Source organism: Scardinius erythrophthalmus, assembly GCF_964197995.2.
Source record: "Scardinius erythrophthalmus genome assembly, chromosome: 2".
Lineage (NCBI taxonomy): Eukaryota > Metazoa > Chordata > Actinopteri > Cypriniformes > Leuciscidae > Scardinius > Scardinius erythrophthalmus.
The window spans coordinates 19,677,517-19,702,309 of record NC_138222.1 but is presented as its reverse complement, the minus strand read 5'-3'; the positions used below and the strand labels follow the sequence as shown (position 1 = coordinate 19,702,309).

General features: G+C 37.3%; 1 protein-coding gene across 1 annotated transcript in view; it reads right to left on the bottom strand.

Moving 5' to 3' along the window:
* The window catches only part of col25a1 (collagen type XXV alpha 1 chain), a gene marked incomplete at its 3' end in the record, with an annotated part of 949,643 nt that extends 939,834 nt beyond the window's left edge, over nt 1-9,809 (bottom strand). Inside the window, exons 1-2 of the mRNA XM_081359232.1 lie at nt 9,379-9,809; nt 9,097-9,169 (exon numbers count right to left, since the gene is read on the bottom strand). Coding sequence (XP_081215358.1) covers nt 9,097-9,169; nt 9,379-9,675 — 370 coding nt within the window. The 5' untranslated portion in view covers nt 9,676-9,809. The remainder of the gene's footprint in view (nt 1-9,096; nt 9,170-9,378) is intronic.
* Between the last annotated feature and the right edge of the window lie 14,984 nt (nt 9,810-24,793).

Sequence of the window (24,793 nt, the reverse complement as noted above, 5' to 3'; positions counted from 1 at the left end):
GCCGGGTCTCGCATCTCTCACGGAGGAGCGGGAATTTTTCTTAGCATTGTTAAAACGCACATCAACCGATCACTTGTTTAGCGTTCATGTAAACACTACATTCAAATTCACCGATCGGAATTAATTCAGTTAGATTGAAAGGTGTGCATGTAAACAATGAATGGCGACCGCAGAAAGCAAAAGCTGAATCCCGGACATTTTGAACGATCTCGCCCGCCGGACAAGTCCGGGAAAAGGAGGATGGTTACTTACTCAGCTTTCTCCTACTATTCAGCTTTCTCCACAGAACAAGAGCCTGCTAGCTTAGCTTCCAAAGACAGACGGCTGACTGTGTGTACATTCTGAGTGAGATCCCACCCTCTATGGGCGGGCTGAAAACATGCGGAACAACGCCTTCTACTGGCTGTAGTCTTTAGCCTCTGTCCAGAAAATCCTCCGATGACGCAAAATGACGATTTTTGCGTCATCGGAGGATTTTTTCCAGACAAAAAATATATAAATCTCTTGTCTCGGGGGGATATGAGGGTGGAAAGCATGGTAATTCGAAAATACTACAGGTTTTCTACTAATACAAAGCTTAATGCTAAATCCTGAAGTAACCCTTTAAGTGAACATAAAATTATACTTATAGTTTACTATTTATATATTATTTTTGCACTTGCAGTATACTACTATTTTCAAATGTAGGTATTATTTTTTATACTTGAAAAATACCTTTAACTGTAATCTAACTAATTTTAAAAACATTTTATTAGCTTCATGCATCCTTTTTTCAACACTTCAAAGTCGGTAAGTTTCATAAAGAAAGGGAACATTTTAAACAAAAAAGTTGAGAACAATCACATTTTTGTCAAAGACTACGCCTTGATCAGATTCAGAACGATGATCAAAACAGATGGAGTAGATCGAGTCCAACACCCCCAAAGCTTCACAGTCGTTTTCTCTTCATGGGTTCGACATTTTATTTGGTAACATTAAGCAGTTTTGATTTACATGCTGTTTAATGTTTGATGATCGTGTTATTTTACATTTGTGTGAGCAATCTTCTATCACTTGTTTCAGTTTCTTCTCCTGTGTTTTGATCCAGAGATTCTGTACTAGAAGATGTGTCATAGCGCCCCATTCCGTATAAGAGTGGATGGCTGGAAAATTCAGTCAGTGGTGAGGAAAGAGTAAAGTAGAATTAAAGTAAATTCCTAGTACTCTACCAGTGGACTAGCCTACACAAAAATTCAGATACGCAGAATTAGAAACATATCTGTTTAATATCAATATTCTAATCAATATTTTCAAACAATGTAAGTTTCATACAACTGTATATGAAAAACTGTGTAAAAAAAAGTATATTTAATAGGCTACTCGATCAAAAGAGTTAACACAACTACAAGCCAAGTATACTTTGAATACTTTATACTTTAAAGTATATCTCAATCAAAATATTGAGTACAAGTACAGGCCAAATATACTTGGACTTTTCTCTCAGTATAAGTCAAGTACACTTAAGTGTAATTTTAAGTATATTTCTGAGAAGTATATAAAATGTAGACTGAAAGTTTTCTTTGTTATGTTTAGTTTAAAAGAAGTATACTAATAGAACACTTGAATAAAACTTCTTTTTCGTAAGGGGGCACGTTTTTCCGCACCCTTTTGATTGACAGGATACAATCGGCCATGATCATCAGCTGTTTTTAAACAATCGGCCGATGGACGATAGTGAAAATAATAGCTTTTATCGGCTGATACCGATTATTGGCCAATACATTGTTGTACATTGTTGCATCTCTAAGTATTTCCACAAAGCTGACCGAGTGGATCAGGTAGTCTGTGTTGGTGTGATTAAGTGGATGAAGGCAGGGACTAATTTGCATATTCACAGATCCGCATATTTAAATGAAGAAGGGTGTAAAGTTACATTCAAGCTATTTTAAGGCATGAAGAAATTATTTTTAAAAAAAAGTTTAAATACATAATTTTGTTTATCAAAGATGAGTTTTATGGGATAAAATGATTGACTATTGAAGGGAATTTAAGACCTTCACAGCTAATATAACCTTATTTTAACTTTGATTCTACCAACCAAATCTGTTAACAAATAAGATTATGAAATCCTTGCATTTCAACCACAAGTTAAGTCAGGAACATTTCCTTCGGGCTGTGACATTCAAAACTGGAGGGCAACTCTATCATTGAACAGATGGGACACATCTATTGTGGATAGAGTTACCAGTGCATATGCCTTAAAGCGGAATCTGTTGCCTCAACTCCATTTACAGTTCCAGTTATAAATCATCAGAATGGTTACCTGACAGTCGTCTGTTGTTGTTGTTTTTTTAATAATAGCTGACCTATTCTTTCACTTGCACATCCTCTCTCTCTCACTTAAGTCCAGTTGCTAAATTTCTAGATTTCCGCACACCAAGTTACACAAACAAACAAAAATATGATTGGAGGGTATGATTAAGGAATTTTCTTTACATATTACAATAAATACATTTTGGCAAAATGTTCTAGTAGGCTACTTTTAGTCTAATGTTTCAGTGCACCACTGAATTGTTTCTACAGGACCACACAACTCAAGAAAGCAAAGTACACAGTAGCGGGGGTGGGGTTCAACCCCCAACTTGCACACAAAGCATTTCACACACATGTTCCAGCAGCTGTCAAATGCAGACAGTTGGCTTTACAGTGTGATTGGGCATCTGCGTTGCTTTACGTAGCATGTTATAATCACACAGCCCACTTCTTTTATTTAAAGTCGCCATGAAATCCAATTTTACAATTCGTATTTTTATATGTAATATTGTAGTGTTTATTATAAATGATTTATCTGTGCACTTCATTCATTTTTAAAAATTCATGTGCCCTTATATTCTTTAATCAAATATGTTATCCTTCCCTCCCCCCTCGAATCGACTTCTCTTCTCTTCCTGTCATGTGCTATGGCGCGAGGGCGTGGCAACTCCCCTCAAACCGTTAGTCTGCTATGAGCGAGAGATGGAGAGGAGGAGCGCTACTTACAGGCCCAATATTTGGAAGAAACATAATGCAGAATTCAAATGAAGTAAAACCCTGCCCTCTATTCAATATTCTGTTTCACTTGGAAATATGTCACAACACTGGAGAAAAGTCGTTTGTAACTTCCGGTTCATGGCGACTTTAAAAACATTTTTTTATAAATATAAAGCAAAAAAAAAAAAAAGGAATAATTTTATATAGGACAGATGAAACATATTTTGACAATTACAGTAATATATGGTCTGTCTATATTCTATGTTCTGTAATATTAATGAATAATATCTGGTTAGTTAACATTATTTGAAATGAAATCAATATCCATGGGTTGACTTGATAGGTAGTGTAGAACCTACTGTATGCATTGGTCTGGCCAACCCTAGTACACACTATATTCTTATTAAATGTAATTGTCAGGCTATGTAGAAATAAATATGTGTCTGCATGGATTGAGTGGAAAAGCTTGTAGAAAAGAAAAAAGAAAAAAGGAAGGGTTTTTTTTTTCGCTCTTTGCTTGAGGGTAAAAAGAAGTTTGAAATACCTCTGATGTTCCCACAGTGTGTGTAGCATGATAATATATAAATTGCTGTACAAGTGCTCGTCTGGGAACTGTTGTAAGATGCCTACAAAGCCAGAGAATATATGCTGCATGGAGATAGAACAGGTATAGTTTAGTTTAATTATGGTTATAACTTATGTTGTCTTCTTGCTTTTATCCACTATTAGTACAAGCCTGTTGTGAACCCGTCCGAATGATGGCTATAACTTTACTGGTGAGTTTTATGAAGTTTATTGTACATCACACAAAAGATGAAGCGTCCATTTTCACTCCAGAAAATCACTGTAAGAGCTGAAAAAACACAACACAAGAAGTCCGCAGTAAAGTCGTATCCATAATAAACTCTCTCTCTCCCTTGCATTATCATCAACATGCACAGCGAATTACACAAAAACACTTGTTACAACTAACAGTAAACAAATATACCATTATGCCTTTTTGGTGGGTGCTTAATAAACTGTTAAACTTTGTAAAACAACTCCAATGAACTAGGGCTTGGCGATATGGCCAAAAAAAAATATCACGATAATTTTTTTTATATCAGTCGATATCGATAATTATCACAATAAAAGTCAAATCTTTATTTCTTTCAAGTTTAAAGGCAGATTTTTGCTCCTAAGTGAAAGTTGTAGAAACCAGAGCGTTAACTGTGGTTTTAAACTACTCTTTATTGTCAGAACATATCATGACAAACACTTGCCAAACAGGTGAACATTTCACAAATCTGAGGTAGAACATTCAAACATTTGTCATTTTTCCTTAACAAAATAAATATATTTATTGGACAATTTCTTAGTTTATGCATGTGCAAATTTTTTTATTTTTTTATTTTTTTTGGTAAAATGTAATATTCTGACTCCTTTGAGTTTTATTAAACTTAACCATTGGTCATCCAGTATCATGCATTTAGATCATGATAACCACAGATAAAACCAGGCATAGGTTTCTCGCGCTGCCGTTTGGACTTTGACCCGAGCGGATAAATGGTCCGTGTGGCGCGCGGTTCAAATGAGTTTCATTCCGCTTTTGGCGCATAAACATGATCAAACATTTATCGACCTCTTGATATCGTTTTATCGAGAAAAATTATATCGCGATAATTATCGTTATCATTTTATCGCCTAGCCCTACAATGAACTATAAAGTGCCTGCTCTCCCTTTCATTACTGTAACTATCGCTCCGGAGACTATAAGCTGGATCACGAACAATTAGTACAGATTCATCCTTGAGTAACAACTTTTTTGCAAAATCTGCTTTGTATTTACCCTCGTTCACAAATCAGTCTGGTGTAAAATGATTTGCGCAGACAAAATTAGGTATATTGGGGGTTGCATTCCGTTCAAAAATAAAACTAATCCACTACGTCTTCCGTGGCTCTGATTTCGGGAAGTATGAAGACTGTATTGTTGACTCTTACATTCAACAACAAAACACCTGAATTGCTTACAAGACATTCTTGTCGCTACAGCTGCCTCGGCCTGGATAAAATGGCGGACAGTGTACAACTCGCTCAGGACTGAAACTATGCTAATACGAAAGAGTCCGTCAGCAGTCGTGAGCGAGGTATGAGCAATGTGACGTCACATTGCTCCGAAAATGAAAACGGCTTGTTCTATGAGACTGTTGAGGTTTTATGGAGATAAAAAAAGAGTGGGTGGATTTTTATCATTATAGGGTGGTTGTGTACACACACTGTCAACACACATTTATGTTCAAACACCATGTAAAAGTGAATCTTAAATAATAGGTCGCCGTTAAAGAAAGAAGCTTTACAGTATTAAACATGAAAAATCATGTCAGTGTCACTTTTAATTAGAATTACAACTTTAATGTCTTCTACTAAACAGCTCTCAGATGTGTTTATGTTTTTACTCGTATCTGACATAGGCTGAACAGAAGAAATGAACCAGTAAATATTTTCACATTAAAGGAGGTGGAGCCTCATAGCCCACCTAGCTATTACCTATTGCTCTTGTTGTACGATGGAATAATGAAAAACACTGGCTGGTCATGGTCCAGTTGCACCACCCCAAGTACGATTATAGGATCATGTTACACATTCAAAGGTCTGTTCGTCTATCATTGTCAATTTACCATCTGCAGTAGCTTGTTTCCAGGTGTCAGGCCATAGTTCACGGCCACTGGCAGTAAGAGGCCCACGGGGCCCTGGCCCCACTGGCCTTTTCATCCATAATCTGTCCTTTCTTTTTTTACGCGAATACATAGTCATGGGAAATTCCACTGTGTACTTCATTTGAATTCTGCATTATGTTTCTTCCAAATATTGGGCCTGTAAGCAGCTGCCAAGGATTGGAGGAGAAAGCAGATTTCAGGGGAGAGAAAATGGGAAAAAAGAGAGCACAGTGAAGCAAAAAGTGGCAACAATGCTAAAACAAAAAAGGCAGTTTGGAGATCCAACCCTCAACGAAGCATGCATGAGTTGGCAATGAACACTAAGAAAGCTGGGAGTGATAATACAGTCAATGATTTCCACACTGAGGGTTGTGTGATTTTAATGCCTTTTTTTTCTTTTGTTTTTATAGAGCAACAATTTGATGCAGTCAAAAAAAAGTGTATTTTGTTGAAATTTTTCACACACTACTGAGTTTATATCTGAGTGGCTTTCGACATCCTCAGTGTTAGTCCAGTCAGACTTTGGATTACTGAACCTCAACTACAAGTATTTATGTTTCCATCTGCTGGTTGAATTTAATATTTTTAGTGTTTCAGCAAAACAAAAAAACAAAACAAAAACAAAAAACTAAGACAAAATGACAAATACCAATAAATAATTGAAAGCGTTCAAAATAATTATTGTAGTTAGAGGTTAAATTACTATTCATTTGTTAAACAAGTAGCTCAGTCATCAACTATAATCTACAAATGTCAGTCATGCAGAAAGATTTGAAAGTAGACTAATATGCACCATCCACTTTTGTGACATATGTAGTCAAATGGCAGTCAGAGAGATCCTCACCACTCCTCACTAAACTGTGTGCTTTAATGCACAGACCTTAAAGTGTAAATTGCAGGTTAAATTTTTCACGAAGATAATGCAATGTGTTTATTAAACATTAAGATAAGAACCGCCCACCATTGTTTTTTATACCAAAATGCTGAATATAATATGAAAAGTTGGCACTTTTAACAGTGGTTTTAACCGCTCGCGCTCCCTTCCACTAGATGGGGCGTGACGTCATAAGAGGAACTCACTACTAGAGTTCCCGGCATAGTCATAGCTATAGATGCCTTACATAACTACAGAAAAGTTGGTTGTATGTTTTATTTGATAAAAAAATTATGGATAAAATAACTCAACTGTAAACATACTCGTGTGTGCTGACTTCAAAGGGACCGTGATCCTGCCTGAAATGAGAATAAGCTATTCGCAAAACAAACGGGTTCAGGCACGTCAGATCAGCCGGTCGCAGGTCGAGCTGTTCGACTAAACAAAACGCGTTCACCTCACGGCAGCACTTACTCTCCACTGCTGATAGCCCACACAAACACAGTGATGGGGACATCGATCTCTCTTTTTCTTTTCTGACAATAAACATCGCTAATTAAATCGTGAGAAATAGCGTGGATTGAGGAAGTGTATTACATGACGTTTGAGGCGTCGATGAGACTAGCGATTGGTGCCTGTGCAGTGTGTGCATCTCTACAGCTCTGATTTGGACTGACACCCTGTAAGTAAATAATGTCTTCAGTCGTTGTCCCTCCTTGCTATTCTACATGACGGCAAACTTTTGAAAAGACTAGCTTGTTTCCTTATATTATCCGGGTTAAGTTTGCACCAGGCTAGCCTAGACTAGCTCTAACGTAGCTACTCACCAGGACACCTGGCCAACCCTCCAGTCATTCTCCTCACACCAAGCATTAATAACTCTTTGAGTGCCATGGGTCCTGGCAATTTCCTCCCCTCTCTCACGTCTGACCGGTTAAAAATTCTAGGGCTGTGGTCCATAAAGAATTTTATGGTTTCCAACATCCTCAGTCGTTCTCCAAATAACCATAATACAGTAAGAATCTAGCAGAGTATGGGTTGCGAGTTCCTCTTATGACGTCATCACCAGTTACTGAAAAAACACGCTACCTTTGAAGAAACCCCAATAAATGTTATTTTAACGCATTTTAAGACAGAAATAATTAAATATATACATATAGAGCACTTTAATTTACACATTAATTGGCTGTGGTGGTTAACCTGCAACTTACACTTTAAATACCAACATTATTCAGCTTTCTGTGTCCTTCACTAACACCACATGTTTTTCATAAATATTTTTTATAGTTTTTGTATGCAAATCTTGCAATCAGATAAAAGTGTGTTGCAAAAAGTACTTTTTTAATTTAAGAAAATATTAATAAGAGCAGTTTACATATTACAACAGCTTTGTCCCACTGATTGTTCAACATAATCCAGAATCTGAACGTTTAATTTATTGTCACTTCTATCAACCATGCTAATTTCAATCCTGTGTTCTGCATTCCGATGGCAAAAATGCTGTATACCGACGTAAGCATAACCCATTCATAAACAGCAACACTAATCTCAGAATGGTACGCCTTACCACTACTAAGAAATTGAACAGTGACCATTAACTTTTTTTTTTTTTCTTTTTTACTAGTATCCATTAATTAAATACTAGTACGTATTTATAGCAGTGTTCATCAACTTCAGTGCTGGGGACTCATCAACCAGAATGTTTTAGATGTCTCACATGCAGTGAAAAATGTGTGATGAAAGGTGTGGACAGTTATTATTGCAGCTGACTTCATTGCATATGCATTTGTAAGAGTTTTCCTTTTAAAATTAATGGGAGGAGAGGTTTTTTTTTAAATATACACTGGTTTATAGCGTCTATTCCAGTTCTAGTTCTTATTTGTTAATTATAGTACCAGTTAATGAGACAGCTATCCAATTTATTATTTGTATCATTTGTATCTTTATTTACTTGTCATTTAAAATAATTAATCAGAATGGCTGCTTTTTAGTTTCATTAAAATATTACAAGTAAGATTAAAATGTTACTATATGAACAACTGTAGCTACTACATGTACTAGATGTACTACATGTTCTAATGGATACTAATGTATGTTCATTTGTAGTTCTATAGGAAAACTGGAATAGATAGTATGAATAATAAATAAGTAGTATTATGCTATCATCACTAGTAAAACTCTACTGGATATCAGTAACAACTGTATTACAAACTGGTCAGAAGTGCAGACATTTGAAATTTGGTACCATTAACAATGGAATAGTCACTATTGGGGTAGAACAAGTAAATAGTGGCAAAGGAATTCATACTATATATCATCAATAAGTACTGACAATTCTAATAGATAATATTGGCTAAGATTAGAACTAGTAGGCTATAAATTTAAGTAGGCTACTTGTAAATAGTTAGTAGTGAAATTGCAACTGATAGCCTAGTCACTACTGAACAACTTTCAAAGCCTTGAAACTTGCAGTTAAACAAGTAAAAACCAAAAGCAAAAAGCAAATAGAGGCAGTACCTGGTGGGCAGTTGCACTCAGGTGGTGAGACTTGACGGGCAGTCCTTATTCTAACCAAGTGTTCATAAGAGCGCTGTCAGAATCAGATGAAACATATCAAACAAACAAAAAAAAACAAGTGAACGATGAGCCCTACATGAATTTGGTGACCACATGCAGATGCACTGGTCAAAGTCATAGAGGTGTCATTAGCCTGAGGAATGAGGACTGTTTTTATTTTTGAGAGTAAAGAAAGATGTTCTATTGACTTTAATGAGTTACGGCTGTGGATGCATTACACACCTGTGATAGCAGTTCGTCCACTCGCTCCTGTATCATTGAATTAAACTGATCCATAGAGATTCCATGAAACGGGTTTAAGAGCCGCGCGCCACTTCCAATCTCCAGATCCACGACTCTGTCCTTAATCTCCCTGTTTTGAAAACTCAGCAGAAAGCAAAAGGCGAAAGACAGAAGAGAAAACACAAATGGCATCACATCCACGGTAGCTCTAAGGCAGTGCCGCCGCTTAGCAGAACCGGTGTCGTTCTCCATTTTCGCCTCGTTCTGGGACTCTTTATTTGCTTCTAAAACCCTCATGACTCTCTCGACCGTATACTACTATGCGAAATCTCCAGTAACGACGGGAGGAGGATGACTGAGATCTGTGTATTATTTTAATCTGTCTCAAGACGACTAACAAGCCGAGCGCGCGTCCTACGCACAAAGCGGTGCGCGCTCATTCACTGAGAGACAGTGAGCGGTGAATGAATGGTTTCACGGGTCGTACTAGCCCTCCACAAACTTGTACTACTGAAAAGAAATCCATGCATGTACGCGTTGCTGTCCAGCCTGAGTCTTACGACTACCCCTGCAGATTTTGTGCCAAGAGATGTTAAACCGCAGACGAGCGGCGAATGTTTGCACATTCCACTCAATCCACTCAACTCCGGATCAGAAGAGAACCTTCGGAACCTCACAGAGTCTGTGCCCTCTTTAAATCACCAGCTGGATCTTATTGATATTTTTCATGTGAGGTAGTAAGAGAGTACAGAATATTTCAATGGGATTCTTCCATGGAACAATACGGTTTTCAGAATTATGCAGATGCACGGGGAACTGTGGGCAAATGGGGAGTGATTTTCCCCCAGTGTCTTATATCTTAAGCTATCATAACATCAATATAACATATTTGTCCGGTATATTACATTGAAAAAAAAAAAAGAAAGAAAGAGATCAGGCCCTTCCTAATTGAACAGTCTCTACAACTCCTTGTCCAGGCTCTTGTCATTTCTACACTGGACTACTGCAGTGCTCTTCTGTCTGGACTTACAACATGTGCAATAAAACCTCTACATATAATTCTGAATGATCTTCAATGAGCCCAAGAGAGCCCACGTCACATCTCTATTTATTTCCCAGCAATGGCTACCAGTTGCTGCTCGCATCAATTTCAAGACATTGTTGCTTTCTTATACAGAACAGCCACAGGCTTTGCACCCTTCCATATCCACTCCCTCTTATGAGTCTTTATCCACCTGAGGCATGTTGCGCAAAGCCAGTTTCAATTGCGAACCTGCTAATTTTGAGATTAAATTGAGCAAGGTTTTCGGGCTCAAAAGGGTGGATCGGTTTAGCTGTGTTCATCACCATGGTAACCTTGGTCTGTGCCAGGTATACTGTTATAGACTTTTGATGAGACTGTGGTATCATCTGTCCTTTTTTATGCTTTGGTATGTTGGGGTGGTGGGATTTCTGAGAGGGACAAACAAAAAAGACTTAAACTGATAAGAGGGGCTTATTTCAGTATTGGGGTGCCCTCTGTAGATGAAAGAAAGGATTGTAAGGAAGCTGTCTTCCATTATGAATCATAAATCTCACCCCATGTAAAACAGTGCAGGCTATGTGACGCTTATTTGGCAATATATAGATTTATTCATCTGCGGTGCTCAAAAGAAAGACATAGACAGTCTTAGAGCAGATCGAAGAAAAGAATTTCTAATCAAAGTTGATCATCAGAATCAAAATCAGAATGAGCTTTATTCGCCAAGTGTGCACAAACACACAAGGAATTTTTTGTGGTTTTTACAGGAGCTCTTGGTACATACATACATATATGACATTAGAACAGGCATTTAAATGAGAACATAAATAAATAGAATAAACAATAATAATAGTTTTAGTATACATCTGAAACAGAAGACTTATGTACAGATTTGTGCATTGTGTGTACAGCTCTATAAATAAAATTTGTATATGTATTTACACACAAAAAAAATCATGATTTGTTGTATACTGTGCCATTGTGTATGATGTGTTTGGTTGGTGTAAATGTTGTTTTCTATTTTTTTAATAATAATTTATAACAAAATTTGGAAACACTTTCTATGAAGTCTATGCTTATAATGAATTATAGCTCCGTTTATACTTTATAAGTAAATATTACTATTTTATAAATATATTTATAAAGACTCATTAAGACCGATACTGCATCATAAGAACAGTTATTGTTACGAACTGCTCCGAGACACGAGGGTAGAAGATCCAAATGCAGCTTTTATAAAAGGGGTTATCCAGAATCGTAATCCAAAAAGCAGAGGGTCAAGCACAGGAAGACAGTCCAAACAAACAAACAAATAAAACAAACAAAACAAAACAGGCAGGGGTCAGAGGCACAAGAGTAATCCACGGGACAGGCAAGAAATCCAAAAAACCAAGAGACAAGAAAACCAGGGAAAATGCTCAGAAGTGCAGTGCAACAACATACAAAACTTCACAGTGAGTGATGGGGTGAACCAGGCTATATGGCAGTGGTTCTCAAACTTTTTTGGTCAAGCCCCCCTTTAAACCTTTAAAAAAATCTGACGCCCCCCCTCCCAAAAAAAATGTAATAATAAAAAAAAAAAAAAATATATATATATATATATATATATATATATATATATAAGCAGAAAGTTTTTTTACAATGAAAAACGTGCAATGATAAACTTACAAGTGTCTTTGATTTAGGAAATTGAAGGCCTGCTTTCTGTATTTCTCCTTGAAAAATGAAAAATAAAAAATTACAAAATAAAATAAAAACGTGCAATGAAAAACAGGAATAGTTTTAATTTGTCATGTCATTGAATCAACAGTAAGAGAGAATAATAAACCAGAACTTTAACTTTTCATTTATAATTAAAAGTTAATATATAGCAGCTTTGGAGAGTGCCTCACGAGCTCAGCTTCTGGTTGGTCTTCTCACCAGAGCGCGCACAGCAGCGGAGTGCCGCGTTCACAATAGCAGCTCGTGATTCGGTCCGCTGAAGAGGTTTTTTTCTTTGGCGAGCAACTTCTATGTTGGGATTGTTCCAACGGTCTGAAGAAGAACGATTCATTGCCGTTCGTTGCCGCTTTATAAAAGAAGAGCGCTATCACTACCGCTTTCACGCACTTGAATGCCGTAGTAACGTAACGGCTGTATTATTATTTATTTATTTTTTGCTGATCTCCCGCGCCCCCCCTGCAGTAACCTTGCGCCCCCCCTGGGGAGCGCGCCCCACACTTTGAGAACCACTGCGGGGTGAACTAAACAAGATAATGAGTTACAGGTGAATGTGATAATGAGTGCTGATGAGTCCAGGCAGAGAATGATGGGAGATGTAGTCTGTGAGTGAACAAGATAGTCTGGTGTGGAGTGCCGTCTGGTGGCTTTCAAGGGCACTCCAGCTGGTGACCGTTACAGTTATAGTTACATTTATAATATTTTTATAATTACTTTTAAGTTATGCATTTGCTTTTTAAATGCGCATGCTCATAATCCATTTTACACTGATTTCAATGTGCATGCTCATAATCAGTGGCATGGTTCCATGAATGTATTTATAAAGATGCAACCTGCATTGCTTAAATGTTATTATATTATAGTTACGACTTTTTAGTTATTCAGATTTACTTCTGTCAAATAAGACAGAAAGTGACAACATAGGATGCAATTTTCCTAAAGCAAATATTAAGATATCATGAAGATTTGCTCATTATACATTTAAGTTGTTTACTTGTAAATGTAACTAATGAACAATAATTCCCCAATCAGTCCAGTCTCTATTTAACTGTGAGCAAAGTGAACATATATGATGCAATAAAGCCTCTCCCCCTGTATTTCTTCAAATTAAAACAGTTCACAATGAAATGTATAGACAAAATTGCCCATTTTTTTCTGCTTATCATTTATTAGACTATTTGAAAAGACCAACAGCACAATCTAGTGTTCATAACATGTAGCACACTCTACAGAGAGACCATTTATGACTAGCATTTATGGGACAACTGCACCTTTACCTGTACCAATGTAGGTTTATTAATCTCAGTTTACCCCTATGACGGGCATCAGTGTTGGAAGTGACTAATCAGTCTTGAAAACACTTTTTTAAATCTGTTTGTGTACCTCATGATATGTCTGTATTATATATTAAGAAGTGTGTTCCTGCGAATACTCTGCATACCCAAGCGTGGACTCACTGATTAACACTATCGATGATTATAAATTCCCTTGTTTGAGTTACACCATAAAGATTACATGATAACACTTTGGTAATGCTTATGTAACTGTCTGTCATTTATTTTTTTTGCCAAACAATGGTAATTTTCTTCAAATCTGCCAATAATTGAGTGGTTTGGGTAAGCGGATCCACAACAGCTTTTTTGTTTTTGCAAGATAAAGATAACAATTACAATTACAAAAACAAAACAAAGAACAATGAAACGAATTATTAATTTAAAATGTATTATTATGATGTGATGAGATGTGTTTTTAGTCTAGATTTGAACTGACAGAGTGTGTCTGCTTCCCCGACAATGTTAAGAAGACAGTTCCAAAGTTTTGGTGCTAAATAGGAAAAGGATCTACCACCAGCAGTCGATTTTGATATTCTAGGTATTATCAACTGGCCGAAATTTTGAGAACGCAATAGACGTGAAGGACTATAATGTGTTAAGAACTCCCTCAAGTACTGCGGCGCTAAACCATTTAGTGCTTTCTAAGTAATCAGCAGTATTTTAAAATGTATACAACACTGTAACAAATTGCTGTAAATTTTACAAGATTACCGTAAATCATACAATTATACTGTAAAATTATACAGCACACCTGTAAAAGCAGCAAAACAAGAGCAGCTGTGAATTTACAGTTCCTTAATGTAATTTTTACAGTATGTTACTGTTATTAATAATGCATTGAATTAAGACTGAGATAACTCATTTCATTTGAGGAAATTGATTGGTCAATTGCCATTAAATATTTATACTGTGAGCTATTTCATTTGAGTCCACTAATAAAAATACTTAAATGAGTTAACTAGAAACACCAATTTAACTAAATCCTATTAATTAACAACAGCACACATGAATGAGTTGAATAACATATCAAAAATATCAACAATGCATCAGCATATCATCAGTGTTTCTTTGCTCATCCTGGACTGAAGCACAGGACAATGGTGGATTGGTGCACAATGGTGACCCACAAAACTCAACAGAAATGCTTTAAATCCCAACAGATCATTAAACACTAACAGATCTTCACTATATTATTATGTGCAAAAACACATAAAATCACATAAAGTAATTTAACTTTTTTTGTTTAGTAAATTTGACTGAGATTTTACTGTAAACAACTGACTTCCTGCCACAGCCTTAGATGAAATCAACTGAAGATAAAAGACATTATATCTCTCAAAATTTCAGCTGAGGGGGATTAAACAACTTCACAAACATCATTACCAGCTTTACTTTTTACTAACTAGATAGACTTTATTTCTGTCATAATCATACTTATTGAGAAATAACAGCGGTTCAGATGTTGGTGATTTATTGAAAATATTTCATTTTAAGTTACCATTATCGTGATCAGTGTTTACTTTAGTTGGGCTATTGACTCTTGATTTTTATTTAACATTAGTTTTTGTTCTGGCTGCTATAACCATGTCTTTATAAGACAAATTTGTTATGGCAATATAAGCCAAAGAAAAATACACTGCTCAAAAAAATAAAGGGAACACTTTTTAATCAGAGAATAGCATCAAGTCAGTTAAACTCCTGGGATATTGATCTGGTCAGTTAAGTAACAGAGGGGGTTGGTATTCAGTTTCAGCTGCTTTAGTGTTAATGAAATTAACAGCAGGTGCACTAGATGGGCAACAGTGAGACAACCCCCAAAACAGGAATGGTTTTACAGGTGGAGGCCACTGACATTTTTTCCCTACTCATCTTTTCGGACTGTTTTTCACCAGTTTTGCATTTGGCTAGGGTCAGTGTCACTACTGGTAGCATGAGGCGATACCTGGACCCTACAGAGGTTGCGCAGGCAGTCCAGCTCCTTCAGGATGGCTCATCAATACGTGCCATTGCCAGAAGGTTTGCTGTGTCTCCCAGCACAGTCTCAAGAGCATGGAGGAGATTCAGCTAGGAAGACAGACAGCTACTCTAGGAGATCTGGACAGGGCCGTAGAAGGTCCTTAACCCATCAGCAGGACCGGTATCTGCTCCTTTGTGCGAGGAGGAACATGATGAGCACTGCCAGAGCCCTACAAAATGACCTCCAGCATGCCACTGGTGTGAATGTCTCTGACCAAACAATCAGAAACAGACTTCATGAGGGAGGCCTGAGGGCCCGACCTCCTCTAGTGGGCCTTGTGCTCACTGCCCAGCACCAGGGAGCTCGATTGGCATTTCCCATTGAAAACCAGAATTGGCAGGTCCGCCACTGGTGCCCTGTGGTTTTCACAAATGAGAGCAGGTTCACCCTGAGCACGTGACAGACAGGAAAGGGTCTGGAGAAGCCGTGGAGAATGTTATGCTGCCTGTAACATCGTTCAGCATGACCGGTTTGGTGGTGGGTCAGTGATGGTCTGGGGAGGCATATCCATGGAGGGACGCACAGACCTCTGCAGGCTAGACAATGGCACCCTGACTGCCATTAGGTATCGGGATGAAATCCTTGGATCCATTGTCAGACCCTATGCTGGTGCAGTGGGTCCTGGGTTCCTCCTGGTGCACAACAATGCCCGGCCTCATGTGGCGAGAGCATGCAGGCAGTTCCTGGAGGATGAAGGAATGATACCATTGAAGGGCCACCACGCTCACCTGACCTATGTCCAATAGAACACCTATGGGACATTGTGTTTCGATCCATCTGACATCACCTGGTTGCACCTCAGACTGTCCAGGAGCTCAGTGATGCGCTGGTCCAGATCTGAGAGGAAATACCCCAGGACACCATCCGTCATCTCATTAGGAGCATGCCCCGACGTTGTCAGGCATGCATACAAGCACGTGGGGGCCATACAAACTACTGAGTACCATTTTGAGTTGCTGCAATGAAATTTCAGCAAAATTGACAAGCCTGCTGCATCATTTTTTCACTTAGATTTCCGGGGTGTCTTTGAATTCAATCCTCTGTAGGTTGATCATTTTCATTTCCATCAAACGATGTGGCATCCTTTCGTTCATAACACATTACCCAGTCCATATTAGTATAGATATCCAGCATGATATTTTTCCCCATTGAGATCTGATGTGTTTTCAAAGTGTTCCTTTAATTTTTTTGAGCAGTGTATAATCAGTTGTTTATGGTTGTGTATCAATATTGGCCTTATCAACATTTAGTGACTGATCTGCTGATTATTAGTCTATTCTCTGATTATGATGAGATTGTTTTTCACTTCATGATTGTATAGTCCTATGTTTCTACAGCATAATGTTCAGCTGTGATATTATCAGATTTGGGTTTTAAATATATATTTAGTTAATATATATAGTTACTGGAACATACACATATATCAAGAATCAGCAAATGAACCTCAACAATGGTGACAAACAAAATATTCAGATAAATAGATCAACTGAACTGAACTGAACATCACAAATAAAGCTACTAAAAAGTCACATAAAAAATAACAACAAAAATAAAAGCACATGGTAAGAATAAAATAAAATAGACAATTCAGCTGCATAATTTATGCATGCTGCAATGCATGCTGGGAGTTCTGTACTATGGTGGTACCCAGCATACATTGCGACATGAAGCTTTTAGGCTTGTTTGAGATGCGCCTTGCCTCGCCTGAAATGTATGCGAGAGTAGGCGGCTGCAGTGAGGGGAGGAGTGAAAAAAGCGCAGGCAAGCCGGACAGTTCTCTCTTCTCGCAGTGGATCTGACACCCATAGATATCATATATAAACGCTAGATGTCTCGTGCGCGCTGCTGGCCAATGGAGGTCGACGTTCGCGCGTGGCGGCCATCTTGCCACAGGCAGCTTGCCCACTTGTTTAATGGTGCATGTACTTTTAAATAACCATAACTTGCTCAATTTTCAACCGATTTTCAAACGGTTTGGTTTATTATAAACGTCAGTGATGTAGCTATGACACTGCATACATATGAAAAATTATAACTTACATGTTCAAGCATTCGGAATCAGTGGCGGCTGGTGCTAAAAAATTTTGGGGGGGCACAACAAACTGAATTTTTAATTCAGGACTGAATGTAGGCTTATTGTTAAATAACAATTTAACAGTGATAATAATGTAGCTATCATTAGCCTAAAGTTTAGCTAAAACTTCAGCCGGTAGGGTTGGGAAATAGCCAATTGCCAAATAAATCTGAATTTTTGGGCTAAATGGCGATGTATGGTATAATCTGAGTATTTAATTATTATTTTTCTATTTGAATAAAAAAAACCTGTATTTAATTTTTTTTTTAAATATTTAATATCCTGATCGATATTGTCCTACAAACAATGTTTATATTGAAGGTTATAAAAACATAGTGTAACCTTGCTGTCTATCTGCAGTCTATCCAAAAAAGGGGTCAAATCACATTACATTCTAACATTGCAACATTACAATCTAAAAACAAAGTAATGCTTTTTAAAGAAGTAGTTAAATTTACTAAACCAAAAAAAAAAAAGCTAATATCATAAAAATACACATGTAGGTTTGAAATTCTCTAGCACATTTATGTTCACCAACAACAACAAATATTCAACAACAAATGTTTTAGCTAAATATATTTATAATTTAGTGCTAATGTATATTTTAGTCAGAATAATTGCGCTCCTATTCTATTGCACTCCGTCTGTTCGGCGCACATGCACGCGGGGGCGCTCGTTCACGGAAGTATAGCTTGCAGAAAGCTCGCCCACTCATGACAGCAAACTGGACTTTCTAACATTTGCAGATGGAGAATATGTCCGTGAAATGTAAGTTATGCACTGAGGAAATTATTGGATGTCACTTCAGCTTATGGCTAAATACTAATAGAGGTACATTTGTTTCCACCAATCGCTGCACAAGTTAAGGTTACGTATGATGACGAAAGCACGTTAGTGCGAGCCCTCCCGGAACCCATAGAGAATGCATTGCAGTGCCTGCAGTTCGAAAAAAAAAATCTTTGAATATAAGTCTATGGGAAGACTCTGGGCGATTCTCAGCCAGAGTGAAATCGCCCAAAAAGAGGCGGTACTCCACAGAACGTGACTCGGCGCTGATTGGACTATATCCAGAGGCAGAACAACAGTGAGTGACTGCTAGCATAACTCTGTGGTTGAATGAGATAGTGATTGAATGAAAGTCCCTTTCACACTTTGGTGGTGCGTCGCCCGATCGCCCTAATGAAGAAACCGCCGCTGTTCGGAATTATAGCCACGTTAATAACGTTTGTAAGAAACCAAACCGTTTGTAAATCCGTCAAGATTTCAGCGAGATATGAGGATTTGTGTGCGTGCTGATCATTCACTTTACATTAAGCCTGCCTGTGACAAGATGGCCGAACGGTGATGCCGGAAGTGACTGCGCCATAAGACATCTAGCGTTTATATATGATTTCTATGCTGACACCTGCGAGATCAAAGATGGATATCGCGGGATTCACGGGATTCACGCTCGTGCACAGTGTTGCTAATAAACTGGATGGAATTTAAGTTCTGTTGCTTTTATATGAAAATAAATATAATGAACAAGACACCCAAAGCAGCCTACTTATTTAATTCCATTCCAAATACATGTTTATGTAACAGATGTCATATTTATTAATTAATTTAACTCAAAATCTCCCTTTCTTATTATCATTTCTTATATTTCTTTCATTATTTTGTATTCTGAAATTTATTCTTCTAATATTGATTTATATTGATTATTCTTCTTCTATTAATTGAGATGTCATATTTCTATGGTTACACGGTCATTTTTCAGTTTTGTTTAATCCGGTGCGTGGCTCCTTTAAGACTCTTTGCAATGTTCTGTCATGTTCCGGTTCCGGTTGCTCTCCTTCAGTTCGCGGTAAATGCGACTGAAGAGAGGTGGGTTTTACTGAGATGGTCCTCAATGCAGTACAAAAGATCCGGGGGGAGGAGTCGGATCCAGATCCAACTCCTCCCAGCTTACATACCTAAACTAGAGCTGGGCGATTTTTTCCCCTAAAAAAATCTGAGATTTTTTTATAAAAAACTCGATTTACGATTCGATTCGATTTTTCTCCCCCCATTTAAAACAAAATAACTGTGAACTGTAAATATATTTTAAAAATATATATTTATTGTATTTAATTAAAGTGCATCAACATAAAATTGCAAAGGCAAACCCTTTCTCTAACTGAAAAGTCAGTGTGCAACAAAGATTGTTAAACATCCAAATTATTTATACTGTATTTGGATTGAGCTAATAAAACAACAAAAAATCCTGAGGTAACTCTTATGCCTGGTTCAGACATGCTAGTCTTTTTGTCGTGATGTCGTGAAGCATCGAGGGCTGCGCCGCAGGGAGCGTTCTACGGAAACCCTGAAGGAAGATTTGGCGAATGCAAAATGTATGTATTGGGAGAAAAAAAAATCTAAAAAATCGATTTTTTGAAAATATGAATCGATTTGACCTACCAACTCGATTTTTAAATCAAATCGATTTTTTTCCCAGCCCTAACCTAAACCTACCCAACTCCACCCCCTGATCCCTAGACCCACCCCTAAACCTACCAATCTCCACCCCTTATATGAGATCCGACTCCTCCACCCGGATCTTTTGTACTGCATTGAGATGCTACTGGTTTTACTGGCGCTCTGTCTGAAAAGTTTGAAATGAGTTTTGTTTAACGTAGTATAACATGTAATTTGTTCTGAAATGCACTTTAATCGTATTCAAACATGTAAGAAGTTTGTGTGAATTATGTTATGAGTTAAAGCATGTATTGTTGAAGAGAAATCATTAATGTAAACATGAGTGTGCAAGCTCTGTTGGCTAAAATAATGCCTTTCACTGACAGGCTGAACTGTGAAAGAAGGCCACAGACTCGAGCTTGTATTTATCTTTTCTTTTTATTCATGCAGGTATGTTCACTTTCATGTTTCTGTTTATGTTTTTAATTTATGTAAAATTCTTTAATTTTTTTTATGAAATAAATTGCACAATATTGAGTTGTTTATTTGAGAGACTAAAATATATAAAAATGAGAAAATTGTGTTTCAGTTCGCGGTAAATGCGACTTGAAGAGAGGCTGAACTGTGAAAGAAGGCCACAGACTCGAGCTTGTATTTATCTTTTCTTTTTATTCATGCAGAATAAAATCCGGCCTGTGAAATTTCTGTTGTCCGGTCTCCTTCATTATAACACAACGCAGAGTCCCGACAGAGACCGGTCACATTTATCAATCTTTTTTTTCTTTAATACAGACATATGTGTGTTTTTTATTTTATTTTTATAAAAATTACATAGAGATCGCACTGTCATATAGTTTGGGAATATTCACACATAACGTATACACATAAAACATGATATCAGAGTTTTAAAATCAAACATTTTAAAAGAGAACAATATATCACGGTTGTTTAAACCAATGAACATTAAGCTGTGTCGTCAGCAAGTCGTTTCCCATCATGCTTTTGATCAGCGCAGTCGGTGGAGAGCAACTGCACTCGACTGCAGAATCCGACACGTCTGCCTTGCGGTTGCGAGAGTTTTTTGACATACGTCAGCATGACATCAGAGCAAGGCGGACCGCACTCGGACACATTTCTAACCGGCATGCATCTCGCGCTGATCACCGGTGATCGATTCTGCGCAGATTTTGCTCATCTCAAACAAGCCTTTACATTTGAGTTGCTGCCTTCGAAACCGCATACTCACTGAGTAGGTACCTAATTTCAATAAGTACTTACTTAACGAGCGCTAAAAGAGTAGGTACTTTGTAGCCAGATCTCGTTAAGTATGAATGCGAGCCGAACATCATCCGCCATGTTGACGTTTTCATGTGACCTACAACGTTATCACATGCACAACAACTTAAAAGATATGAGCGACAGGTTTAATAAAAACAAATAAAAAAAGGCATTTATGTATTATGATGAATTATTTAAAGATATTTAATTTTGTTTGTTGTTTTGTGATTGTTCTTTTTTCCTGTGTATAAAATCTCATATTATGATTTATGCAAACACATTATATTTGTTATTTTATTTTTTTTATCATTATATATCATTGTTAAATATACAACCATGGTATATGTCCCTGATCTTGTATGTAACTTTTGGCAATAAAAGTTTGGCAATAAAAAAAAAAAAAGATGAGCACCCCAAAACTTACACACAATAATAATGATAAATGCTGGCCAATACTTAATTATATTACCTTTGTTTAACTGAAAATTATATAATTAAAAAAAAAACAAGCAAAATGTAATTTGTTTTGTCATATGACAAAGCTATGCATGAATACACTGTAGATAAATGCAGTGAAAATATTTACATTTTCAGTCAAGCAATGAATTAATGCATTAAGTAAATAATTATATCTTATTTACTGACAACAATAAGAAACATGAATAAATTAGTAAAAGAACAAATAAAAGTAACCATCACTAAACAAATGCATATACAAATCAACAACACATGAAACTTTATTCAAACTACAATCATGTATTTACAGGCGGTGAACCCCACATCCTACTGCCATCTCAACACAGCGGTTCTCATTCTTCAGCTTTATTCTGATGAAGCAGCTGACTGCCAGAGGTGAGCCGTGCCTTTGTGCCTGAGGTTGTTGTGTGCTGCGCTGTGCTTCACAATCTGAGGCAATAAGGGCCAGTGGAGTGATGGAGGGTCTCATCCATGCCACCATTTCTAGGATTCAGCTCTGCACTGTAAAAACTAAAGGAGCCTCAAGTATCCTGTTGGATACTCAAGGAACTTCAAAATGTAATTTTGGTGCCTCAAAGCTCTTTTTCCTATAGTAGGGTTACTGGAGGAGCATTGACAATCTTTGAGGTTCTTGCTGGAACTTATGGGATCCTTTAAGCACTTTGTATTTACTTCAGAGGTTCTGGAGTCACCTTTTCATTACCATGAGACCTCAAAGTGCTTTGGGGGAAAATAGAGGAACTTAAATGCGATAAAAGGGTTATTGGAAGATCTTTTAACATTTAAGTGGTTCCTGGAAGATCTCTTATATTAAAGCCAGCATCTGGAGGAACCCAATGGTTCAGTGAGGCCCGAATTAGATTATTATTCTATTATTATTATTATCCTATTATTATTATTATTATAGGCTACTTAAGTTTGATTCAGTATACATACCCAGGTGAAAAAGACGTACTATTAAATGTATTAAAAATGTACTTGAGTGTGTTTTTAGTAGACCTACAATACAAATATAGCCTACTTTAATGCATTTTTATTATTATTATTATTATAGGCAAGTTTGATTTAGTATACATACCCAGGTGAAAAAGATGTACTATTAAATGTATTAAAAATGTACTTGAGTGTGTTTTTAGTAGACCTACAATACAAATATACTTTAATGCATTTTTAATACATTTAACAGTAACTATAGTCTTTTTCACTTGGGTAGCTTACATATATTTAGTATAGGTCTATTTTATTAAGTCATTTAAACCTTAAACAACAACACTAAATAATAATAATATTATATGAAGAAGAAGAAGCAGGAGGAGAAAAGTATTATTCTGTCACGAAACTGCTGCTATTCCTCTGCTGTCGTCGCTTCAGTGATCCTCGCGCTGCTCGCGCGCAACAAAGCTCAGCTGATCGTCATCAGGAAAGTAACGGCTCCTCTCATCAAAGCTTCCGCCGTTTATTCGGCTCTCCATTACAAGGTTTGTAAACTCGCCAAATAAATATAAATACAGAGTCTACTCACTATATATTTAAACACATATATAAACTAAATGTATTATACATTACTACGTTTTTACAGTGTTTACCACTCGTTTATATGAAGGTAAAACAGTAGCAAAACTCGAGAGCATGTAAATGTGAATTTGAGAACTTGTACAATAAATATTCGTACTTGTACATGAACATTTACACTCACAGCTCCAATGTGAAAACCTGTAAAATAAAAATCTGAAGTTGAATGTTGAAATTTGCACTCGCAAACAATAGTCACAAACCTGTATTCTGAATCTGAAGCTGCAGACAAGTAGACACAAATGTGTAAAATGCCATTCACAGAAATACAACGACAGACACAAACTTGTAATATATATTTTGCGTTTAATCTTACGTTCACATTCGCGGTACTTCCTCAATTAAGCACTTGCAGCTTCTCAAATCTGTCACTGCAATTTCAAATTTCGCGCCTTGACTTTTGCTACTATTTTCGCGATATATCAGGTGCAAAACTAACTTGTGCACTTGAAACTGAGAGGCGGTGAGAGGGAAAGGGGGGCGGGAGGAGGGGGGTCAAAGGAGCCGTTTTATTGGTTGGCACCTAGCCAATGAAATGGGAGTTCGATGATGTCACGAAACCCGCGTGCACTGAAACACTAACATGGCTTAATGCATTAGACTGATATTAAAATAAATAAACGAAATTATCAAACTCAGTAGACACAATGCTAATGCCAACACATTCTCACTCCCAACTCGTCACATATGGACGCTTGGCCAGGACCCCCTGGCGTCACTTTTCAACGATCTGGGTATACCTTTAGCGTCAATTTTCAACGTGCAGGGTAGTCCGATAGACTTCTATAGAACTCTGAACTGGAGCCTGCGGCGTTGAAATTTGACGTCTTGGGGAACCGTTGTCCGCGGTGAATGGGCCGAGACTACAATAAATACAAAATTAAAAGGAATAGTCTACAATAAATGATCTATGCCAGGGCTAGTCAAATGGCAGCCCCCAGATCATCTTTATCTGGCCCTTCAACTAGTTTTTGATGTTTAAAACCTCTCGCAATCTGATATCAAAGTGCCCTCTGCGCAAAGGTTTAGCGCGTTCATAGGCAACAGCATTCAGCGGTGAGTTTAACAACGCACATGGTGAGCAACAGCATTCAGCGGTGAGTTTAACAACGCAGATGGTGAGCAACAGCATTCAGCGATGAGTTTAACAACGCACATGGTGAGCAACAGCATTCAGCGGTGAGTTTAACAACGCAGGTATAACGGCATTCAGAGGTGAGTTTAACCAAAACAACGCCCAACTGCAGGTAAAACGGCATTCAGAGGTAAGTTTAACAACACTCCATGGCGCGTTCAAGTAAGCATTTAAGCGTTTTCTAGTCATAGGTAACGTTTAGTGACACTGCTTTAACTAGAGCATGCTGGATAACGTATTTTTATCGGAGATTTGTTGATGTTAATAAATATATACAATACGCTACGATTGTGTTCAATTAATCAAAGTTTATTTATTTATTTATTTATATTTATTAAATCCTCTTAATTAA